Source organism: Panicum virgatum, chromosome 2K, assembly GCF_016808335.1.
Source record: "Panicum virgatum strain AP13 chromosome 2K, P.virgatum_v5, whole genome shotgun sequence".
NCBI classification, from domain to species: domain Eukaryota; kingdom Viridiplantae; phylum Streptophyta; class Magnoliopsida; order Poales; family Poaceae; genus Panicum; species Panicum virgatum.
In genome coordinates, this window is record NC_053137.1 from 7,230,815 (window position 1) to 7,249,022 (window position 18,208).

At 41.6% G+C, this 18,208-nt stretch overlaps 2 protein-coding genes and 1 long non-coding RNA gene across 14 annotated transcripts; 1 reads left to right on the forward strand and 2 right to left on the reverse strand.

Annotated features, from left to right (window-relative positions):
* Positions 1–413: 413 nt before the first annotated feature.
* Positions 414–6,997, reverse strand: LOC120664382 (glycine-rich RNA-binding protein GRP1A-like). Its single transcript, XM_039943579.1, has 3 exons — positions 6,858–6,997; positions 6,577–6,740; positions 414–2,024 (listed from the first exon to the last, which is right to left on the reverse strand). Exons 2-3 carry the CDS (start codon positions 6,688–6,690, stop codon positions 1,233–1,235), a joined length of 906 nt encoding a protein of 301 aa, XP_039799513.1. The 5' UTR covers positions 6,691–6,740; positions 6,858–6,997; the 3' UTR covers positions 414–1,232.
* A 1,242-nt stretch (positions 6,998–8,239) lies between these two features.
* On the reverse strand, positions 8,240–11,476 carry LOC120664386. Of its 4 annotated transcripts, none has more exons than XM_039943615.1 (8): positions 10,939–11,476; positions 10,706–10,823; positions 9,865–9,983; positions 9,428–9,513; positions 9,210–9,319; positions 9,093–9,122; positions 8,828–8,955; positions 8,240–8,684 (listed from the first exon to the last, which is right to left on the reverse strand). In XM_039943615.1, exons 1-7 carry the CDS (start codon positions 11,436–11,438, stop codon positions 8,947–8,949), a joined length of 972 nt encoding a protein of 323 aa, XP_039799549.1. In that variant the 5' UTR covers positions 11,439–11,476; the 3' UTR covers positions 8,240–8,684; positions 8,828–8,946. The 4 variants fall into 4 exon arrangements, with proteins under 4 accessions (XP_039799549.1, XP_039799541.1, XP_039799532.1 ...); XM_039943607.1 differs by having other exon boundaries at positions 8,240–8,692; XM_039943598.1 differs by having other exon boundaries at positions 8,243–8,684; positions 8,828–8,959; positions 10,939–11,469.
* A 1,382-nt stretch (positions 11,477–12,858) lies between these two features.
* On the forward strand, positions 12,859–17,764 carry LOC120664410. 9 transcript variants are annotated; one of them, XR_005670872.1, is made up of 6 exons: positions 12,859–13,047; positions 13,126–16,152; positions 16,272–16,342; positions 16,606–16,667; positions 17,059–17,125; positions 17,552–17,764. It is a non-coding gene; the product is annotated as an uncharacterized LOC120664410 (long non-coding RNA). The 9 variants fall into 9 exon arrangements; XR_005670869.1 differs by having other exon boundaries at positions 16,611–16,667; XR_005670875.1 differs by having other exon boundaries at positions 13,126–13,758; positions 16,068–16,152; positions 16,611–17,125.
* The last annotated feature ends 444 nt before the right edge of the window (positions 17,765–18,208 follow it).

Genomic DNA, 18,208 nt, shown 5'->3' on the forward strand with positions numbered 1-18,208 from the left:
GGAGAGAAATAGAAAAGGAAGGGAAAGGGAGCAAGGGGCAGTTTAGCCAATACGAAAAAAATTGTATGTCTCTGCGTAACAGACCATGACGGAATAGACAGAAGTGGCAAGAAGGGAAACGAAGTTTAGCTCAATGGCAAATAAGGAAAAAAAACTTTCTCAATGGCAATTAGGGAAGCACTGTAAATTTTGATGGCAAATAAAAAAATTTCTCGACAAGAGCACAGGGTCTCATTGCTCGTATGCTGAACTCGCTCTCTCGTGCGTGCAACTAGTTCATACTCGGTGAATAATCAGTGGCATCCAATTAAATTAGCGTCATGCATGCTGTTGTGATCTCCAGCAAAAAAGAACCAGCGAAGTAAAAGAATAATATTTCCAGAGCAATTTGCAACTGCAATGGAAACACCATAAACTTGAATTTGCTGCAGATTTATCGTGGAATCTGAAACACAATTCTGAATCGACAAACGATGATTACAACTTCCAACAGTTACCAAACTACAGCAGGAACTTCAGCCAGAACCAGCCGAACTCTTCCAACAAGATGCAGATGAAACCCAGAAAACTAAGTAAAAAATTTCCAGATGCATCTGCCCGAGTCATTGCTAGTAAACTTGCACAGATCAAATGCAAAATCTGCAGCAGGAAAAACATCACAACAAACCACCAGCTGACTGCATGAAACCACATCTTTATCAGCCTGACATTCTCAGCTTACTCCAAAAAACCAAGACTGCATTACGCAGTTCTGATTTCCAATTGACAACCCCGCAGATGCAAGAACTGAACAAATTGAATGACTGCCAGCAAAAGTACAAGGGTAAATATCCAATCTGGACCTGAAAATTGCCTCGCTGTACAGCTCTGAGCATCAATGATGCAGAAATCAGCCATGATGGAAAATCTGGCACAGCAGTGTTGACGAGCAAGCAGGACAGCAGACATTCAAAGATCACATACTGCAAATGAGTTCAACAGAACTACACAATTATGCAGTGCAAACTGCAAAGTAATTACAAAGCATGACGAAGGAACCAGGATCACACTGCCTACAGATTATTGTACCAACAAACTAATAATTCAAGTACTGAAATGATTGTCTTCAGACTAATAAGACAAACTGCACTGCCGAATAACACAGGGTTGAAGCATCAATATAGCGAAATATAAATACTGACTCATAACAGAAACACACTAGATGCCTCTGTTCTGCTGCAAGGTAACCTTCTTCAGTAGCGATCATCATAAGCACGAGCTCCAGCACCCCTGCTAGGACGGTCATAGGGTGCGGGTCTATCACGGTAACTCCCACCAAAGCGAGCAGGCCCACCAGCACCACCCCCAACACGTGAACCACCTCTGCCATATCCACCAGTACCCCTAGGTTCATCACGGTAGTAACCTCCGCTGGACCGTCCTCCATCTCTTTCGTAGCTCCTTTCCCTAGCAAAGCCACCTGATGCATTACGATCTGCACCACTATACCTGTCACCAGAATAGCGATCTGCTGCTGGTGCATAGCGATCACTAGCATAGCGATCGCGCCCAGCACCATAATATGTATCCCTGCTGTCCATGTAGCGCCCACCATCATATCGATCATCATCATAGCGAGCAAAACGTTCTGTTCCTCCAAAACGTTCACCACGTCCCCCAGTGCCACCACCATACCTTGAAGCTGGAGAGTACCTTCCAGTTCTACCACCTCCATCTGAATAAGGGCATTCACGAGCCCAATGTCCAGGGCGGCCACATTTGAAGCAATCATCACTGGCAGCTGGAACTACATCACCTCCACTGCGATATCCACCTCTAGCACCAGATGAGTAACCACCACCACCACCACCACCATAGCCATAGCCATCATCAGAGTTCCTAGGTTGAGCTTTGTTCACAGAGATATTTCGACCATCCAGTTCTCCATTATGCATTCCCCGAATGGCAGCATCCACAGCCCGAGGTTCTGAAAATGTGACAAATCCAAATCCCCTGGAGCGGCCTGTGTCCCTTTCCACTACAACCTATACATATAATGAAAATAAACTGATGGAAGATAGAAACTAAATATAATAGGAGCAGCCAAAAATTCTATTACTAGCAATGACATGCAAATACAACTTGGGTGATATGAAAATGACAACAGCTGATGCATATTATGCAAACCAGTGATACCATCTCACACAACTGTAGAACAGTAACAGCCAATCCTTATACCACAGCTCAAACATTGTATGCGAATCAAAATCTGCTTTAACTGGCCACTGGTACAGGACACTAATGGTTAACTATAAACCAATGTTCCAGAACTGGAAGCATCAAGCATGTGACCACAAATGATGTTGATGATTCTGAACACTTCTGTGTCAGGTCAATGTGCTGCAGTAACCAGTAAACTCCAATCCAACTGAACTGAGACCAATTACTTTTGGCCAGCAGTATAAGCGGACTACACTAATTTAATGAGCAAACTTCTAGCATGAACAGGTCAGATTTTAGTTACCCTGCCAGAAACTTCAGGAAAACATAATCAGAAAGTATAAATGCAATTTTCTAATCTTCGATATTCCATTGCATGCAGGACTAATTATTTTCCATTGCAACAGGAAGGACGCTATGGTCACTGAGAAAATGCTCGTCCAAGCAGATGTAAGCACAGATGAGCATACAGCCCTCTTCAGCATCACCTATACTGCCTCACTACTGAAAGGACACAGTTCCTCTGCCTCTTATCAAACTGATCAGGAAGAATGATGCGGCCAAAGTTTGCTGTATGTTCATACCCAGCACTGGCAATCATGTTCTGTGGAATTCATTAGCCATGCCGGTACAAACCATTTTCTGTGGTCTAAAGCTGATAACAGTTATCTTATGTGCTAGCATGACAAAGACAGGTGTCTGGTTCTGCCCACAAAACAGAGCACATCTATCAAACTGAATCTAACTGTGAAGGTGCCTCCAATTGATTCACTGAACCCATAACCCCAAAATGCTAACCAGCGAGCTCAATTGATTAATGAGTTTCTTTTTTCCTGCAACTTTGCTAACATCCTAACATATGGAAACGGAAGTGACCGCAGCCTCTGCGAATCAGTAATTGCTTGATTGAAATTGGAGAAGTGAAGTTCAAAAGAACCCTAACATGTACAAAAAAGAAACACCACATGCTCCAGTTAATGATTCAAAAAAATTCCAGTTACATTTATAACCAAATCTATTAAACTGGCAAAAGACTATTTTTTAACAACCACCCCAAGACAAATACAAGGTATGCTTTTATTATATGTGATTGTCTCAAACTTAAGATGCATGTGATTTACCAGTATAACTTATTCATGGAAAACAGGTCCAAATAGTTGTTAAGAAAAAGGAACCAGAATGATGGCAACTGAATAAAATTCGACAGCTCTTAACTAAACTGATATGTTACAGTCGTCAGGCAGTTTCACTATCTGGTTCTACCCCACGTCTTTTTATTTGTGTTTCCTGTATCTTAATTGAAATTGCTGGGTTAATAAACCATAGTATCCAAAAAAAATTATTTCTGCAACTAATGCAGGACTATATTATGCAAAAGGGGAGAAAGAAACAGATCCATATACCACGGGAACAATCTCAACAATTATCTTTAAGAATCGAAAGCTGGGTTCAAACCGTGCAAAATTATTGAGCCACGTCACCTCCAAATGTCAACCATTGGATCTCCTGCCAGATTGAATCGACCGTCGGATAGGGACATCCGCTTAAGCACTCTCCCGACGTTTCACGAGCATGCACAGACAGGGGCACGGGTGTCGTTGTCCCCTACCGGCTCGGCGGCCCTCCTCTGACCTCTCTCGAGTGAGGCGACCGTCCTCCCACCTCAGTTTCAGTCTCTCCAATTCGCAGCCCCCTCCTCCCGCTCGACTGCCCGAGTCGCACAGCAGCGGTTGCAAGGAGGAAGAGGACATACGGCAGTCGGCAGGGGCACCATGAGGTGGCAAGAGAAGCAGCGGACTCTTCCCGTGTCTATGTATATTGCGATGGCACCGTGAAGTAAGGTGCGGAGCAGCCACGGCAGTCGGCAGCAGTTTAGCGCGCCGACGGAGACCCGGCGCCATTTGGGGCTGGAGGCGAGGCCGTTGTTGATCTCCATGCGCGGACGCAACTCCCATCCCCATCCTGGCGTGTGGACTGATGCTGCCGGCCAACGCGTCGCTGAGAGCTGCTGCGATTGATGTGGGTGTCCTCCGCATGATAATGTGGCCACTGCAGGCCGTAAGGTCGGCTTCCCTGATTCCTTCCTCTGCTCTGCTCGCCCTCTATCAGCTGCTGCACAACAAGTGCTCGATCAAATGTCTGTGAGACAGATCTTTCATCTTGAGCTGCTGGGTTGGATGCTGCTCTGGGAAACATGGCCTAAGCAACTGTCTAAGCCTCTTTTCGCTGCGACATGAGCTTGCGTCAAGAAGATGAAACAAGCTAGCTAGTTGATGCATGCTAACACTTCTGCATACAACTGATTTCCAAATCCATAGAAAAATAATGGTGGATCATAAAATTCTGAATCTTGTCATGAAGCCTTACTATGTGCTACTCTCCAATCCGAAATTACCAACCATAACATATTTAAGCATAATTATTTCTAATGCTGGAACAAGTTATAGAGAAAATTAAAATGCTAAAAGCACATATATTGGCCACTGTTCTACCCATTTCTTCCAAGTTATGTGGAATAGCTATATGTGTCCCTTGTGCCTGATTCAAAGAACCTTATCTATTATTCATGTTGTAACTCTGATTGATTGAAGTTCTGGAGATGAGAGTGCCAACAGCTGACAGTATCATCAGGCACGGAGGGCAGGCGAATCCAATCTACCAACACTTGGACCAGCAGTAATCGGCTGGCGCTGCACATATAGATAGATTGTACCATGGTTCCGCTAGGCGCTAGGCGGATTCTAGGCGCTGACCCTCAGCCTAGAGCCTAGGCGGGATTAATCGCACCTAGGCGTTGCTAGGCGTTTTGCTAGGCGTTCTATATCCATTCATATTTTACCTACAAAAGTCTATTAGAAAAGAAAAAACAAAACACATATGGGCCAAATATTACATAAAAAGCCCATAAAACAGCCCAAGCCCAATTTGTAGCAAACTTATCTACCTCATCAACCCTATCCCTTCCATCCCGACCCCAACCCTATCCCTTCCATCCCGACCGCGGCGCCGGTCAGGGACCCCGTCCCAGCCTCCTCCGCGCCGCCCCCGTCCCCGCCTCCTCCGCGCCGTTCGCCACCTCCGCCGACCCGTCCCCGCCGCCTCCGCTCCGGTCGCCACCTCCGCCGCCCCCTTCCCCGCCTCCTCCGCGCCGGTCGCCACCTCCGCCGCCCCCGTCCCCGCCTCCTCCGCGCCGGTCGCCACCTCCGCCGCCCCTGTCCCTGCTTCTCTGCGCCAGTCGCCACCTCCGCCCGCCTAGATGGGCGACTACCCCCATAGGCGAGGCGACGGGCTTCGCCCAGCGCGTAGTCGCGCCTAATCGCCGGCTAATCGACGCCTAGCGGAACAGGGGATTGTACTTTTGTGCACAATCTTCTTTTCTTTCACTTACCCGAATTGTAAATACCTGGCTTCCTACTATAATGAAAGAGCAGAGCGCCTGCTATTTTCCTAAAAAAACTTCTGATGAAGAGGTTGCTACTGCCTGTTATATGGTTTTGAAATTATACCTTTGTCCTGTTTATCCTAACATTTTGTTTTCTTGGAACATTCTTTAGGTTAATGTTAGGTAATTTGCTCATCATATATCCTTACATGCTTTCCAAAATCAAATATAAATACCTTATTTAATTGGACAGTTCCTCACTTTTGCAATTGTAGATGGTATAAAGTTTTATGTCATCTATAATCTCAGTTGCATGCAAGGGATGTTTCATGTTTCTTCTTATACATGTGATGCATTATTACAAGAGGTTGGTGATTACACAACTTCTTCCACAGCTGCTCACAGTATGAGCTAATCGCTTGATCCTTTGTCATGATGTTGCCCCTCTTATCCATTAATCTACAATATAACTGGATTACTTTTTTTGAAATTAACAATTGGATTACTTCAACTATGGAAATTCATTATCCAAAGGTTAAGATGGCTTGTTTACGTGCATCAATAGTGAAAGAATAACATTCACGCGCTCATTACCTTGCATACCCATATTCTAATCGAAATTTCCGCGGCACATTACTTTTCAGAACTTTTATACATTTATAGTGAAATTGAATTATATTCATGCAATGCAAGAATTATTAAATGTGCGGGAGCATCAGTATTTCCGTCATACAAAAAATATATACTGATAAACCCATTTTGTCAATAATTAATCATAAGTTTTCTACAAATGGCCAGGTCCAGCTGGCGCGGCAACGCCGCGCCCCGGGTTTTCTAGTTCTAATTCTAGGGCCGGCCTTATTCGTTCAACTACAGCTACAGCCTAACAATTTATCCATCAAACGACACCGAACCGAAACAGGGGGATCCCGACAAAACAGCCTCCAATCCCTGTAAATCGCAAGCATCACGGCAGGGCAGAGCCATCGCTATACCTGCGAGTCGATGACCTTGCCGTACTGGCTGAAGGTGCGCGTGAGCGTGCTCTCCGTGGTGTCCCACGACAGCCCGCCCACGAAGATCCGTCCGACCTTATTTTCCTCCGCCATCCCGGGTCAAATCAAATCGAAATCCCCTCGCCGCCCGCCGCCGCCACCACCTGCACGGGGAACCCGGCAACCAAATCCCATCAGAATAACAGAAATCTCGCACCAACCTGCGCCAAACGAGACCCGCTGAGACGAGGCGGGAAGGGGAGGGGGCGGCGGCGGCTCACCTCGCGCGGAGACCTAGGGATTGCTCAGGTCGAGGCGTTAGGGTTTAGAGAGAGAAGGGGGATGTGACTTGTGACGAAGACGCGGAGAGAGAGGAGGAATCCGGAGCGTCCTATATATCTCGGGAACGGGCTGCACGGGACAGGCACGTGTCGTCCGTTGGATGAGATTTTTTCTGCGGTCCCTTTTTATTTTCCTTTTTCTGGAAACTAGAGTATATATCTAATTATAAAAGAGGACTCTTTTTTTTTGGAACATAATAAAAGAGGACTCGGAAAAGGAATTTTGCTACGGCCAGGGGCCGAGGCTTTGTTTGTCGGCCTGACGGCCTCGTTTTCTTTTTCAGCGGCGCTGTCGGATACGGTGACACTCGCCGGCGGCGATGGGCCAGGTTAGTTTCAGCCTTTCAGGTGTAAACCTTTCGAGAAAAAATAATTTCATGATTCTTAAATCTTAACTGTAGGCTGGATTAACTTTTTAACTTTCAACTAAAAACACTTTTAAACCTAAAAGGAAAAGTTCAGTTTTCAACTTTTGCTCGAGTTAGAATAAGAGTGCTTTATTATGGTTTTGACGTGGCAAGGTGGCTCACGGCTAACAATATTTGAACTTTAAGAATTCATGGATTTAGAAATTTAAAGTATCCTGGCTTAGAGTAAAGAGTATTTATAATCTAAATAGCTTGCATAATAAGTGAAATAAAAGTACAGTCGACCCAAATCTAAACCCAAATTAACTTCATACCAATTGTTTTAGGTTCAGAATAAATTCTAAACTTTTTCTAAAATGCTTAGAATCATTTGTAACTTACCAAATTGACGAAACAACACCCCGCTTTAGAAAATTACTATACACTTTAAATGCTTAGTAAGCAGAATAAAATGCATATTAGTATTAAAAAGAGAAATTGGTGTTCATATCCCTACTTTGCAGTGCAATTATGTTTATACCCTTATTTTCCTTAACTTTGTGATTTTGCTCTTACTATTCAAAAGTCAAAATCCATGCTGGGAGGGAGCTAAAGCTTAATTAGCCCACGAGAAATTAGGCAAAGTACACTTTGTTTGAAGTATAACAAATAAGATGTAGATACCCGAGCACAAGGGAAAATAACTAACATTTTTTAATCATTCTACGGACTTCTAAAATAAAAAATAAATTTTAGACCTTTTCAATTTTTTAGAAAAGGTACATGGTCCCCCAGCCAGTCTCCTCTTTATAGAAAGTTCCTAAAAATTTTCTTTTAAAACAAATGTTTCTAGAATTCCTAATAATTTTTCTTTTAAAACAAATGCAAACCATCTCAGGGCAGATGTGGCCGAAAAGTTTAGAAGAAAAAGGAAATGAAGGGAAACATCTTGGCCAAAATGCTCATCAAAGGAAATACTCAAAACAAGAACAAATAGCTCAACAATTGACATTTAGAGTTGGACATGATCAAATCGAACATAAAAAATAGTTCAGTTCCTACAGGGATCACAAAAGGACTTCCTAGCAAAATCCATTCTAAAATTAATTAACATGGGGTTATTTCGTGTGCTACTGAGTGCAGTTGGGATCATTTGTTCATAGTACAGAGATGACAATTAAGTCCTCAAATCATGGGTCGGTTTATCGGAACAGAACTGCCCCTATAGATTAGATGAAATTGGAAAACAACGAACATAGATCCACATGGGATTTGAACTCTTTTCTTTTCCACAATAATCCTGGAGCTTTGGTTTTCAATCTCCCTTTAGTGTATCCATCAGACTATCCATACCCCCAACTAGATCCAGACTTCAAAGGTATCTACTTGCCTTCCATGTCCTTCTTACTTGATGTTAGACCTGTTTTGCTTAGAGAAGATAGAAAAACACAAAGCAATGAATCATTCTGAAACCTTTACACCTAAAATGCCTGAATTCTCCACATAAAGGAGTGCAATCTTCAATGTCTCAATAAAATGAAATGAAATAACTGTAAAGCTTACTTTTTTGTGAACAATAGATGATGGGGAGAAATAAAGCCTATACACTTCACATGAATCAAAGACAACGTTCATAACTCATAGGAGATTGTTGATGTCATATTCCTCTGATCTTGCTCTCTTTAATATTTCTGTCTACATGGTGCAATAAAGAAGATTTCATGAATCATAAATTTAGGGCACAGGTTTGGAAACAGAGGAAAATTATGTTCGCATGAGCCAGCTAGTCATAGTTTATGAAATTTACAATCATGTAAGACAAACTAACCTGAATCTGTGTAGTAATGCATCCAGGACCCTAGTTTTGAATTTTGAAAATGTTATTAGCAGGATATAATAATATCACAAAAATAAATAAATAAATATGAAAATAAGTATGCCATACCTGAAATTGTTTCACCGCCCAAGAGACATCGCTCCAGGTTTTTGATTGTACGTCCTCCCACAATAAAGGTACTTGAACTGACTCCACATGCTGGATAAGCCTTAAGCTACCTGTTACAGGTATACAGTATATGATACAGCAGCAGGGGATGCTCAAAACAAGGTCATAACGTACTAGCAGTTGCTTCTGTGATCTTATCTGAGAGAGAATATTCTTACTTGTAACAAAAGCTTCTTGCCAGAGTTCATGCTTGGACCATGATGGAGAGATCTCACGTACTGGGATTCCTATATCATGGCACACCCTGTTTGAAACAAATAGAACTTCTGTTACAAGGCGTCAGCATTTGTTATACCTCTAACTCATAGTAGCTCAGTCAGGATCCCAGCACAATAATTTGCAAGCCCCATTTAGGCAACCCCTTTAGTATGCCATTATTGGGCCTAGTAGCTAGTATATGCCCACTGGACCTAGTGCAGGAGAGCAGAATGCAAAAATTGTAAGATGAAGAAGGTAATCTCAAAACTAGACATTAGACTAATTCCTGCTAGTTTTTTGAGCATCCTGAAATTTGTTTTACCATCTGCTGATTCATTTAAGAACAAGAAGATAAAGGCAATGGACATGGAATTTAAAGTAGTTAAAGAATATTTACTCTATCACTATCTGACGTATAATTCCAGGGAGAATTCCATCACTTATTGGAGCTGTTTGCACTTCGAACTTGTTTGCCAATGTTTGAACAGAGAAAGGCTCTCTGCTCTTATTTTCCTCCTATACACATGTTAAAATAGTTATACAAAGCAACTACTGCTATAACCCAAGATGATAATGCATTTGTTTGGGCTCAGAAAAGATGTGTAGAAAGATAATGAATATTGCAATCTAAATGCAAGCGATATCTATGTTGCAGGTGCTATTAAGACATATCAAAGTTAATACTAAGTAACATGGTAACAAAATTAATGCAAAGGTAGACACCAAGGATTATCCTTTTAGCCTAAACTCCAATCAGTGCATTTATATGATGATAGCCCAACAGCAGAGGCATAAACTCCACATATAAAGAGTACAGTTGGAATCTCTGTTTTCAAGGCGTCGCCTAGGCGACAAGGCGGTGGCGGCTCGCCTTGCTTAAGGTCTCGCCTTAGCCCGCCTAGGCGTCGCCTAGGCGATAAGGCAGTGGTGGATCGCCTCGCCTCGCCTTACCGCTTTAAAAACATAGGTTGGAATAGCCACAGATGATAAAAAAAAAGTGAAATGCATATGGCTTTCACTTTGCATTGCAAGTTTGCACTGCAGAGATGGTTTAATATACTTCATTCCTGCTCTGGTGGTGGTGGACAATAGCATGATAGTAGTGAACTGATGAGTACCAAGAACTCTATATCTTTGCCATTCAGTACAAGTATTTATGTGTCAGTGCACAAGGATTGTTCTTTGGCTAATTCGTAAATATCACAAACTTTCATTGATGGACAATGCGTAGGACTCACCTTTTGGCAGACAACAAAGAAGTTTGTGACAGAGCCTTCAAGAATGTGATCCCCATCATTAGTCAACAGAAGCTCTGTGACCCCAGGAGGCCTCATCCTTTCCATGCTCTTCCGCATCCTGCATCCAAGGTAACAAATACTAGCTCAGTTTTGTTTCAACCACCAACCAAAACTTTGGAGAAAAATTGCAGCTCTGCAGCGCACGCGAGGTGAAAAGGGAAGACAGCACCCACCTGGCCCAGGGCGCGTACTTGGCGGCGGCGGCGGCCCTCCCCGTGCCGGCCACGGCAACCCTGCCCCCCGAATCTCCAAACACCGGCGGGGAATGCGTCCCCACGTGGACGAAGACGTCGACGCCATCCCTGGAGACCGAATCACCTCCTCTGATCAGGGCCGTGAGCGCCAGATCGTCCTCCTCGACCATGGGCAGCCTGCCGCGCATCTCGCGGATGGCGAGCCACACGGAGGGGTTGACGAGAGCATGTATGGGCGTCTCAGAGAAGAACGAGTCGAGGGAGCGCGGCCGAGGGAGGCCGAGGAGGTGAGGGTGGGAGCGAGCGAGGAGGGCGGCGGATTCGGCGAGGCGGCGGAGGTGGCGGGGCCACCAGAGGAGGCTACCGCGGGCGGTGGTGTAGGCCCCCGGGGTGGCCTCGAGGAAGGAGGCGGCGGAAGGGGGAGCGCGGGGCGAAACGGCGCCGTTGCTGACGAGCACGGCCGCCGCCGGCGACGACATGCTGACTGAAGAGCGAAGGGAGCTGAACCGGGCCCAGACCAACCAAATCCCACAGAAATATGGGCTTTTGTTGGGCTCCTAACTGATGGACTTTGCTACTAAGATTCCAGAGGCCGCTGAATGCCTGAATCAAACAGCAAGCTTTTGAAAAAAATGGCAGCTGGAAGAAAACTACCATTTTTTTAAGGTGCACCTGGGTAGGCAGATCAATGACCATCCTCATTCGACAGCTGAAAAAAGGGCAAATTTCACCAAAAAATCAGATAACAGAAGTTTAATGTTGAAGCATCAAACCAGCAGTATAGTGGCAGCGCAAATGAAAGATGGATGGAACCGAAGCTGTTTGGACAGCTTTATAAAGATCAAGGGTATGTTCATGAAACACAAATACGCTTACATTTTGCAGTCTTCGTTGCATGACAGATTTTGGTCACTGGAAACATAAGGCTTGACGAAATTAAAGGTTTGCATGGTCCATGAGCTCCCGATTGTTTTTTGTTTCACTACGGAAAAATGAAGGCAATTACAATTATAAATGTTGCTCTTCGGTTCGTGAAGGGATCCCCACTTCGTGTCCGAAGGCTAACCTCGTCTCACTGAATGTAGTATTTCTGAACCAACTAGGGAAAGTGGTTCCCTCTTGAGAAGGGATTGCCACAATCTATTCATAATTGGTAGCGACAATTATTGAAGAGGTAAAGATGGCACCATGAATGCCTGTAGCAATGTGAAGCTCCAGAAGGACTGAAAATATATATGATAGCAGCCTGGAAAGAAAGAGAATTCTTGCTCACTGCTGCAGGGCTTACAAATTCAGCTTCTAAGCACGACCGAAGAAGCAGAGATCAAATTTCAGGACTCACAATGCAAGAAAACCCTTGGAAACACCAAGGCCACAAAGTAACTAAGATGATGCTAGTTCAGGTGATGCGCCAGTGAATAGTATTGTATCCAGTACAAAATTATTCAGGATTACTACTGCAACATGTAAAATGGTATGCTGATTCATAAGGTGCTGACAAGTTTGGCAAGAACAGCAACGAGTTTTCAACTTGCTATGGACTCAGAAAATTGACACTTCAGACTTCGATATCATCAGGGCAACACATGAAAATGCTCGTCTTCCTTTTTCCTCTTTATTCTAATTTTTGTCTCTTTATTTTTAAGAGTAAATGCAACAAGTTGAGCTAATAAAAATAACAGATTTACTCCGTGTCAGCTGATTGAAATTTTGCTATTCATCAATCGACGACATGGCTCGTTGGATCAGAAACGGACGTCAATATTCCAATGCGTGTTATTTTCACTTTTGGGTCCGCAGCAAAATTTCGTCACGCCCGTTACTTGTTATCGGATTTGAAATTGAGGTTGGTGAGACCCGTTTTGGTTTTACAGATCACATTAATTTGGCTAGACACGTCAACATTTCCCCTCCACCGCTCCCCCACCCAGACCCTCCACTTGCTCCATCGTGTGTGAGGAGGCGAGCAGGCGGCGATGGCTCCCAGGCTGCGTCCATGGTGATTTTGCGGCGGAAACCTAGACAGCCAGCCGGAGGCCCCATCGGCGACGGTAACTACTGCAATGAGGAGGTGGCGTGGTTTCTCCGGTATGTTTTTTTCTCATCCATGCGAAGGCCCTCTATGATTTTGTTAGGGTTTCCTGCAGATCCTTTGTGCTTGTGTAGGGGGGTTGATCTGTACACCATTTTCATGGCTAGGTGGAGGGATGTGGAGTAAGAGAACGTGGGGGTGATTCCGCAAGGTGGTTGTTATGTCATCAATTTTTTTTCACTTGCTGAACTTTGGGGTTTGCTGTAGATCCCCCGTGCCTCATGCTTGTTGTTTTTGTTTTTGTTTGGGGTTGGGCCAAGGATTCTCATCGCCCCAACGAACGGAGGTGAAGCAGCAACATCGGCGATGGCGAATCCGTGTCCTCGTGCACCTGGGCGGCACCCTGCTTTGTCCAATACAAGCAATTTGATGCTCATGGGGATTTTATATGGATCAATTTTGGGTGCCTGACCTCTGGGCGATGAAGTTGGTCTCCTGAGATGTTGCCCAGGTGGCTTGTACCAATCTTGATCGATAGGGGATTTTGATGTTGGTGAATTTTTCATCCATGCTCACATGTTAAGCAAGTGAAGGTTTGTTTAGGTCATTTTTGGAAGCTCCATTTTGCACCTCACCTCTGTTCTGCATCTCATTTTGCAGATAGAAAGTGAGTTGGCATCAGATCTTCTATTTATATGCGAAACTAGACCTTCTGAAAGCAAAAGGGTTGAGTTTGGTTCATGCATATGTAGTCCTACAAGTACCAAGTAATAATACACTCTTTATATGTGATGCTAAACTATGAGCTCATAGGCTGCAATATATATTTATATGTAGTGAACCTTTTTGCACTTTAGAATTATTAAAGTATTACAAAATTGGGGGAATGTCAAGAAAACACTAGCTGATTTGTACAGTATGTGATAAAGTTTTAGATCATGATATTAATCAATTACACATAAAAGGGACAAATAATACTATGAATAATTGTTAACTTTGAGTACATGTACTATGTTTTTGTAGTCTGATGACAAGCTTTTTCAGTATCAGAGGTAATCTCATATTTTTCAAAGAAGCAAAAACTTTAATTTTTGTGCTATGGTTTAGTTGCTTAGAGGTGTCTTTTATTCCATACCTCAGCAGCTTTTGCCATGGCAAAATGAGCCCAGTATGTGGCATCTTATCACATTCTATTGGGCACATTCGCCACATGATAATATATCTTTTTTAACACACAAATTTCATTATACTCCTGTGTAATTTTTCTTTACATAGTAGATTATATGTCTAACTTATTCGGTCTAGTGAAATTACATGGTAGTATTATGGGCTTGCTTGTTTGTGATGACCAAGTAGTTAAATATAACTTTTACGACATTTCATATTGGTATGAGATGGCATATCATTTTTTAAGGAGTTCTGTAACTAAGATAATTTATAGTATATTGTTAGAGGAATTTTTTATGTATTATTTACAACATTTTCATCATTATTTGCAGTGTTAATTTTTTTCACTGTGATAATCTAATCAAATAGGATAAATGTAAGAGGCCTATAATAGCTAAGTCCCTTTCTCTTTCATCATTAGATGATTCCTGTTTTTCAAAACTGGAAGATACCTGTTTTTTTTAATGGCTAATAGTATGCTAACCAAGGGATCTCTAAACAGGTAGCAATCAGTTAGGCACTTTTGTGATATGAAAAACTTGCAATGGTCAGTAAACAAATTGATAGCTAGAGAAAATCTTAATTTCAATATTGTTCTTATGTAATTTTTCTACATTTAATTTGTACTTATGTATATTTTATAATAAACTAATGCTGGTAGCATATTTTCTTATTTCCTCCTTTACCTATGCACAGATTTGCAATTGGTGGAGGTTTTTTTTCAGTCTTTCAAATTTGATCTAGTGAATAATTATCTGAACTCATATCTTATCTTGTGTACTGGACATATCTCTTGGCCTTTTCAACTCGAGTGTATGCTAGTTTTTGTGATTGTATCTACTGCATTCATAATGGCTGAATCACAAGCAACACTTAATTTCTGTCTTGATGTCCCGGTGGTTTTGGATAAGCAGTGGTGCATATACTTTTGTTATTCGGTAGTCTATTGAAATATACAGAGATTTAGCTCTTTTTTGCCACGCCAAGAGATTTTTTACTCTATAATTTTTTGAAGTTTGTGGAAATTTCATATTCCAGTTAATGTTTTTTTTTCATATTTCAAGAAAAGGGTTATGCTCATTGCGCTTTCCACTTCTTCCACTTGTTGTGATGGGTGATAGCTAGCTGTCTTTGCTTTGCAATTTGGCTGATTGAGGTGCTGGATGTATGTCTGGTTGGATACAATGTGATTTTTTTGGAGGTGTAACTTGCTAGCATTCAATTTTATGCTACGAGTACGTTGTACGTATCATGTTTTTGAAGGTGTAGTACACTGGTATTGTGGCAATTTTTTGTTTAAACATTTTATCTAATGGATGTGATTTCTTTCTATCTGCTCATCCTGTTCATCATATGGTGTTACAGTGCCGTGAAGGTCTTAGAAATTATTATTTCAATTCAATCTAGCATTTTTGTAGAGATGTGTGTTTAGATTAACTTATAATTTTTTGGGTCCTTCACTTAAATTTTGCCTGCAATCTGCCATATGCTCACTTGCCACCTGAAAAAAATATAGGTAGTATATATCAATATTTCCCTATCAGTCCAGTGTAATTTTTCTACACATATATGACTCTGAATTATTTGGTCCATTGAAGTTACATATTAGTATTATGAGCTTGCTTTGCTTAAGAAGATCAACTAGTTAAATATAATTGTTACGACTATTCTTTAACTAATTCATCTGGCCTTTATCAACTTGTTTTTAAATGGTGGATGAGGCCAACCTTTTATCAATGATCTGGTTAGCCTTCGGCTTTTCTAGTTCCGGATACGCGTGGCCTTTCATACTTTAAGGCACTTACTATCTTCACACTCATATTTGTCTTGCTTATAAATAATCTTTGTATATTGATATAATTTTTATATTTTGTTCACCTATTTTTGTATACCTTTTTTTCTTTTGTAGGACATATGTGTCTCTGATATTGGGGTCTTGGTTGCCCACCTGTTTGTATTTCTAGTTACAGTCCAACTATACAAATGTGACACCAGTGAGTAGTGATATAATTTTACTAATTTTATTGCGTCAATTAATTTTATTCAATTCTTGCCCTCCCATTTTTTTGGGTTTTTTTGTGTTTAGTTTGCACTCAGTATGTGCCATCTGCAGGTCAAGGTGGTTCTCCACTCTGGTGTTGAGGTTGGGAGATCACTAGTATCTTCATGACTTAATGTGATATAGTAAGTTTCTGCTACCAGACTGTATGCTTCTCATTTTTTTTAGATGAACCTATTAGCGGTCACATTCTAAATCTAGAATTTATTTTCCTCAACCAAAGTTCTTATGCTGAGTAATAGGTTTTCTTTGTGCACTTGTTACCTACAGAACATTCTTATTCAGTTTGCATCTCTTTTTTCTTCAGTCATATTTGCAATATAGTTGGGAAGGCATGCTGATACAAGTGGCTTCATAGACTTATCATTATGTTGTTTAATGTGGCTAGAACAGGTTGTACACATGGCTAGTTGGGTCATTTACATTTTTTTTTCAGTTCCTTGCTCTCAGGTATGTCCTTTAATGCAAAGTTTTTTTTACAGTATTTTAAACATGTGTAATTTTAGGTCTTGCTTGGTACAATTTTTCCCTAAATAAGTCAGGGAATTGTAGAATCATCAAATATAATGTGTGACATTATAGGTTGTATCTTATTCCAATTTGTGGGATTCAACTTGATACAGCTTTGAATTTTCTAATAGTTTTTGCAATGTCACCTTGATGTCATCATCTAGAGTTGCCTGAGCACTCGATTTTCTTTCCAATATTGGAAGTGTGAAAAAGTTGTCTATATTTAGTGTACTGTTTTGGGAGTGCAAATCATCCACTAGATTTTGTAGATATGTATTGTCTTTTCTCTTTGTAGAATGTCTTCATTAAACTGACAAGTCTTGTTTTTCAGATATGTCTGCCATTGATTAAATATCTGACCCTTGTTCATTGTGAACCTACGTCGACAGATAACTCAGGTACACTGAAAAAAGATTATTCCTTTTACTTATTACTCATGGTCTCATTCAAGGAATGCTGCTTCTCGTAGTTTCATCGGTTATCTATTTGTGATTCCATATTTAATTTTTAGACCATTTGAGTTGATTTTATAATGTCAAGAATACAATGTGCGTTTTTGGACTACATTTAATATCACATCTTGTTGAGTAGTAAAATTCTTTTGGTCTCGTGATCTGTTGTGCATACAAAATTAATGGTTTAGACAACATGGTGCATTTATTAGAATTTCTTGACAAAGAGAGAGTAGTGAAACATGAAAGAATGTCTCATGCGACCTATCTAGGTGTGTAGTATCTGATATTTGTATTGATCCATATTTTGTGTAATCCTGATCATGTATAGCTAGCTGCAAACACTTAAACTGTCACCTTTTTTTTTTGCAGGCTTGTTCATGGCATTTGCACCTGCGGATCATTGTCTTGTGTAGTTATGGGAACAAACTGGCTGTATTTTTCTGTGGCCATCAGGTTCCTCTTGGGCCGCTGTATGCATTGTATATGTTGTATGTGTGAAATGGGTGTAAAAATTGAACACATGCACCTTTGAACTGACAAAAACTAATTTGTTCCACAGTTCTGGTTTGAAAATTTTAAGAATTTTGAACATTATACTATCCAAACAACAAAGTGTACAGACAAAACTTGGACCGTTATCAGGCTCAAAATGCAGCCGAGCTGTACAAATCAATCAGAAAAGTCCAAACATGCTTATCTGGTCCGCAACAGACAAAGCGGATCTGTTAGCATGCCCTTTAACATACATGTAACATCAACAAACGAAACAGTAACAACAACGGTTGGATGAAAATGAAATCCAACGGTCTAAATACGTCTAAACAGGTGATTGATGGATAGCTAAATTTCAGTCGATTGACGGGCAGACAGACCCTAAAAATAATATGCAAGTCCTCAAGGCGCTGGAGTTTCAGCTGAACTGAAACAAACAGACAATACAGCACGTCTTTGTTTTCCTCTAGGAAAAAAAAAATCCATTTTGACCCCTCAACTCTTCGCAAAGTCCAACTTTAACCCCCAATTACG

What these genes read in the sequence shown, in the direction of transcription:
- LOC120664386 (XM_039943598.1), bottom strand. Translation starts at nt 11,438, where the DNA reads ATGTCGTCGCCGGCGGCGGCCGTGCTCGTCAGCAACGGCGCCGTTTCG. An exon ending in TCTTTGTTGTCTGCCAAAAG is followed by an intron (nt 9,984 to 10,705) that starts GTGAGTCCTACG and finishes ACATGTGTATAG; the next exon opens with GAGGAAAATAAGAGCAGAGA. An exon ending in ATACGTCAGATAGTGATAGA is followed by an intron (nt 9,514 to 9,864) that starts GTAAATATTCTT and finishes TGTTTCAAACAG; the next exon opens with GGTGTGCCATGATATAGGAA.
- LOC120664382 (XM_039943579.1), bottom strand. Translation starts at nt 6,690, where the DNA reads ATGGCGGAGGAAAATAAGGTCGGACGGATCTTCGTGGGCGGGCTGTCG. An exon ending in GCAAGGTCATCGACTCGCAG is followed by an intron (nt 2,025 to 6,576) that starts GTATAGCGATGG and finishes TTATATGTATAG; the next exon opens with GTTGTAGTGGAAAGGGACAC.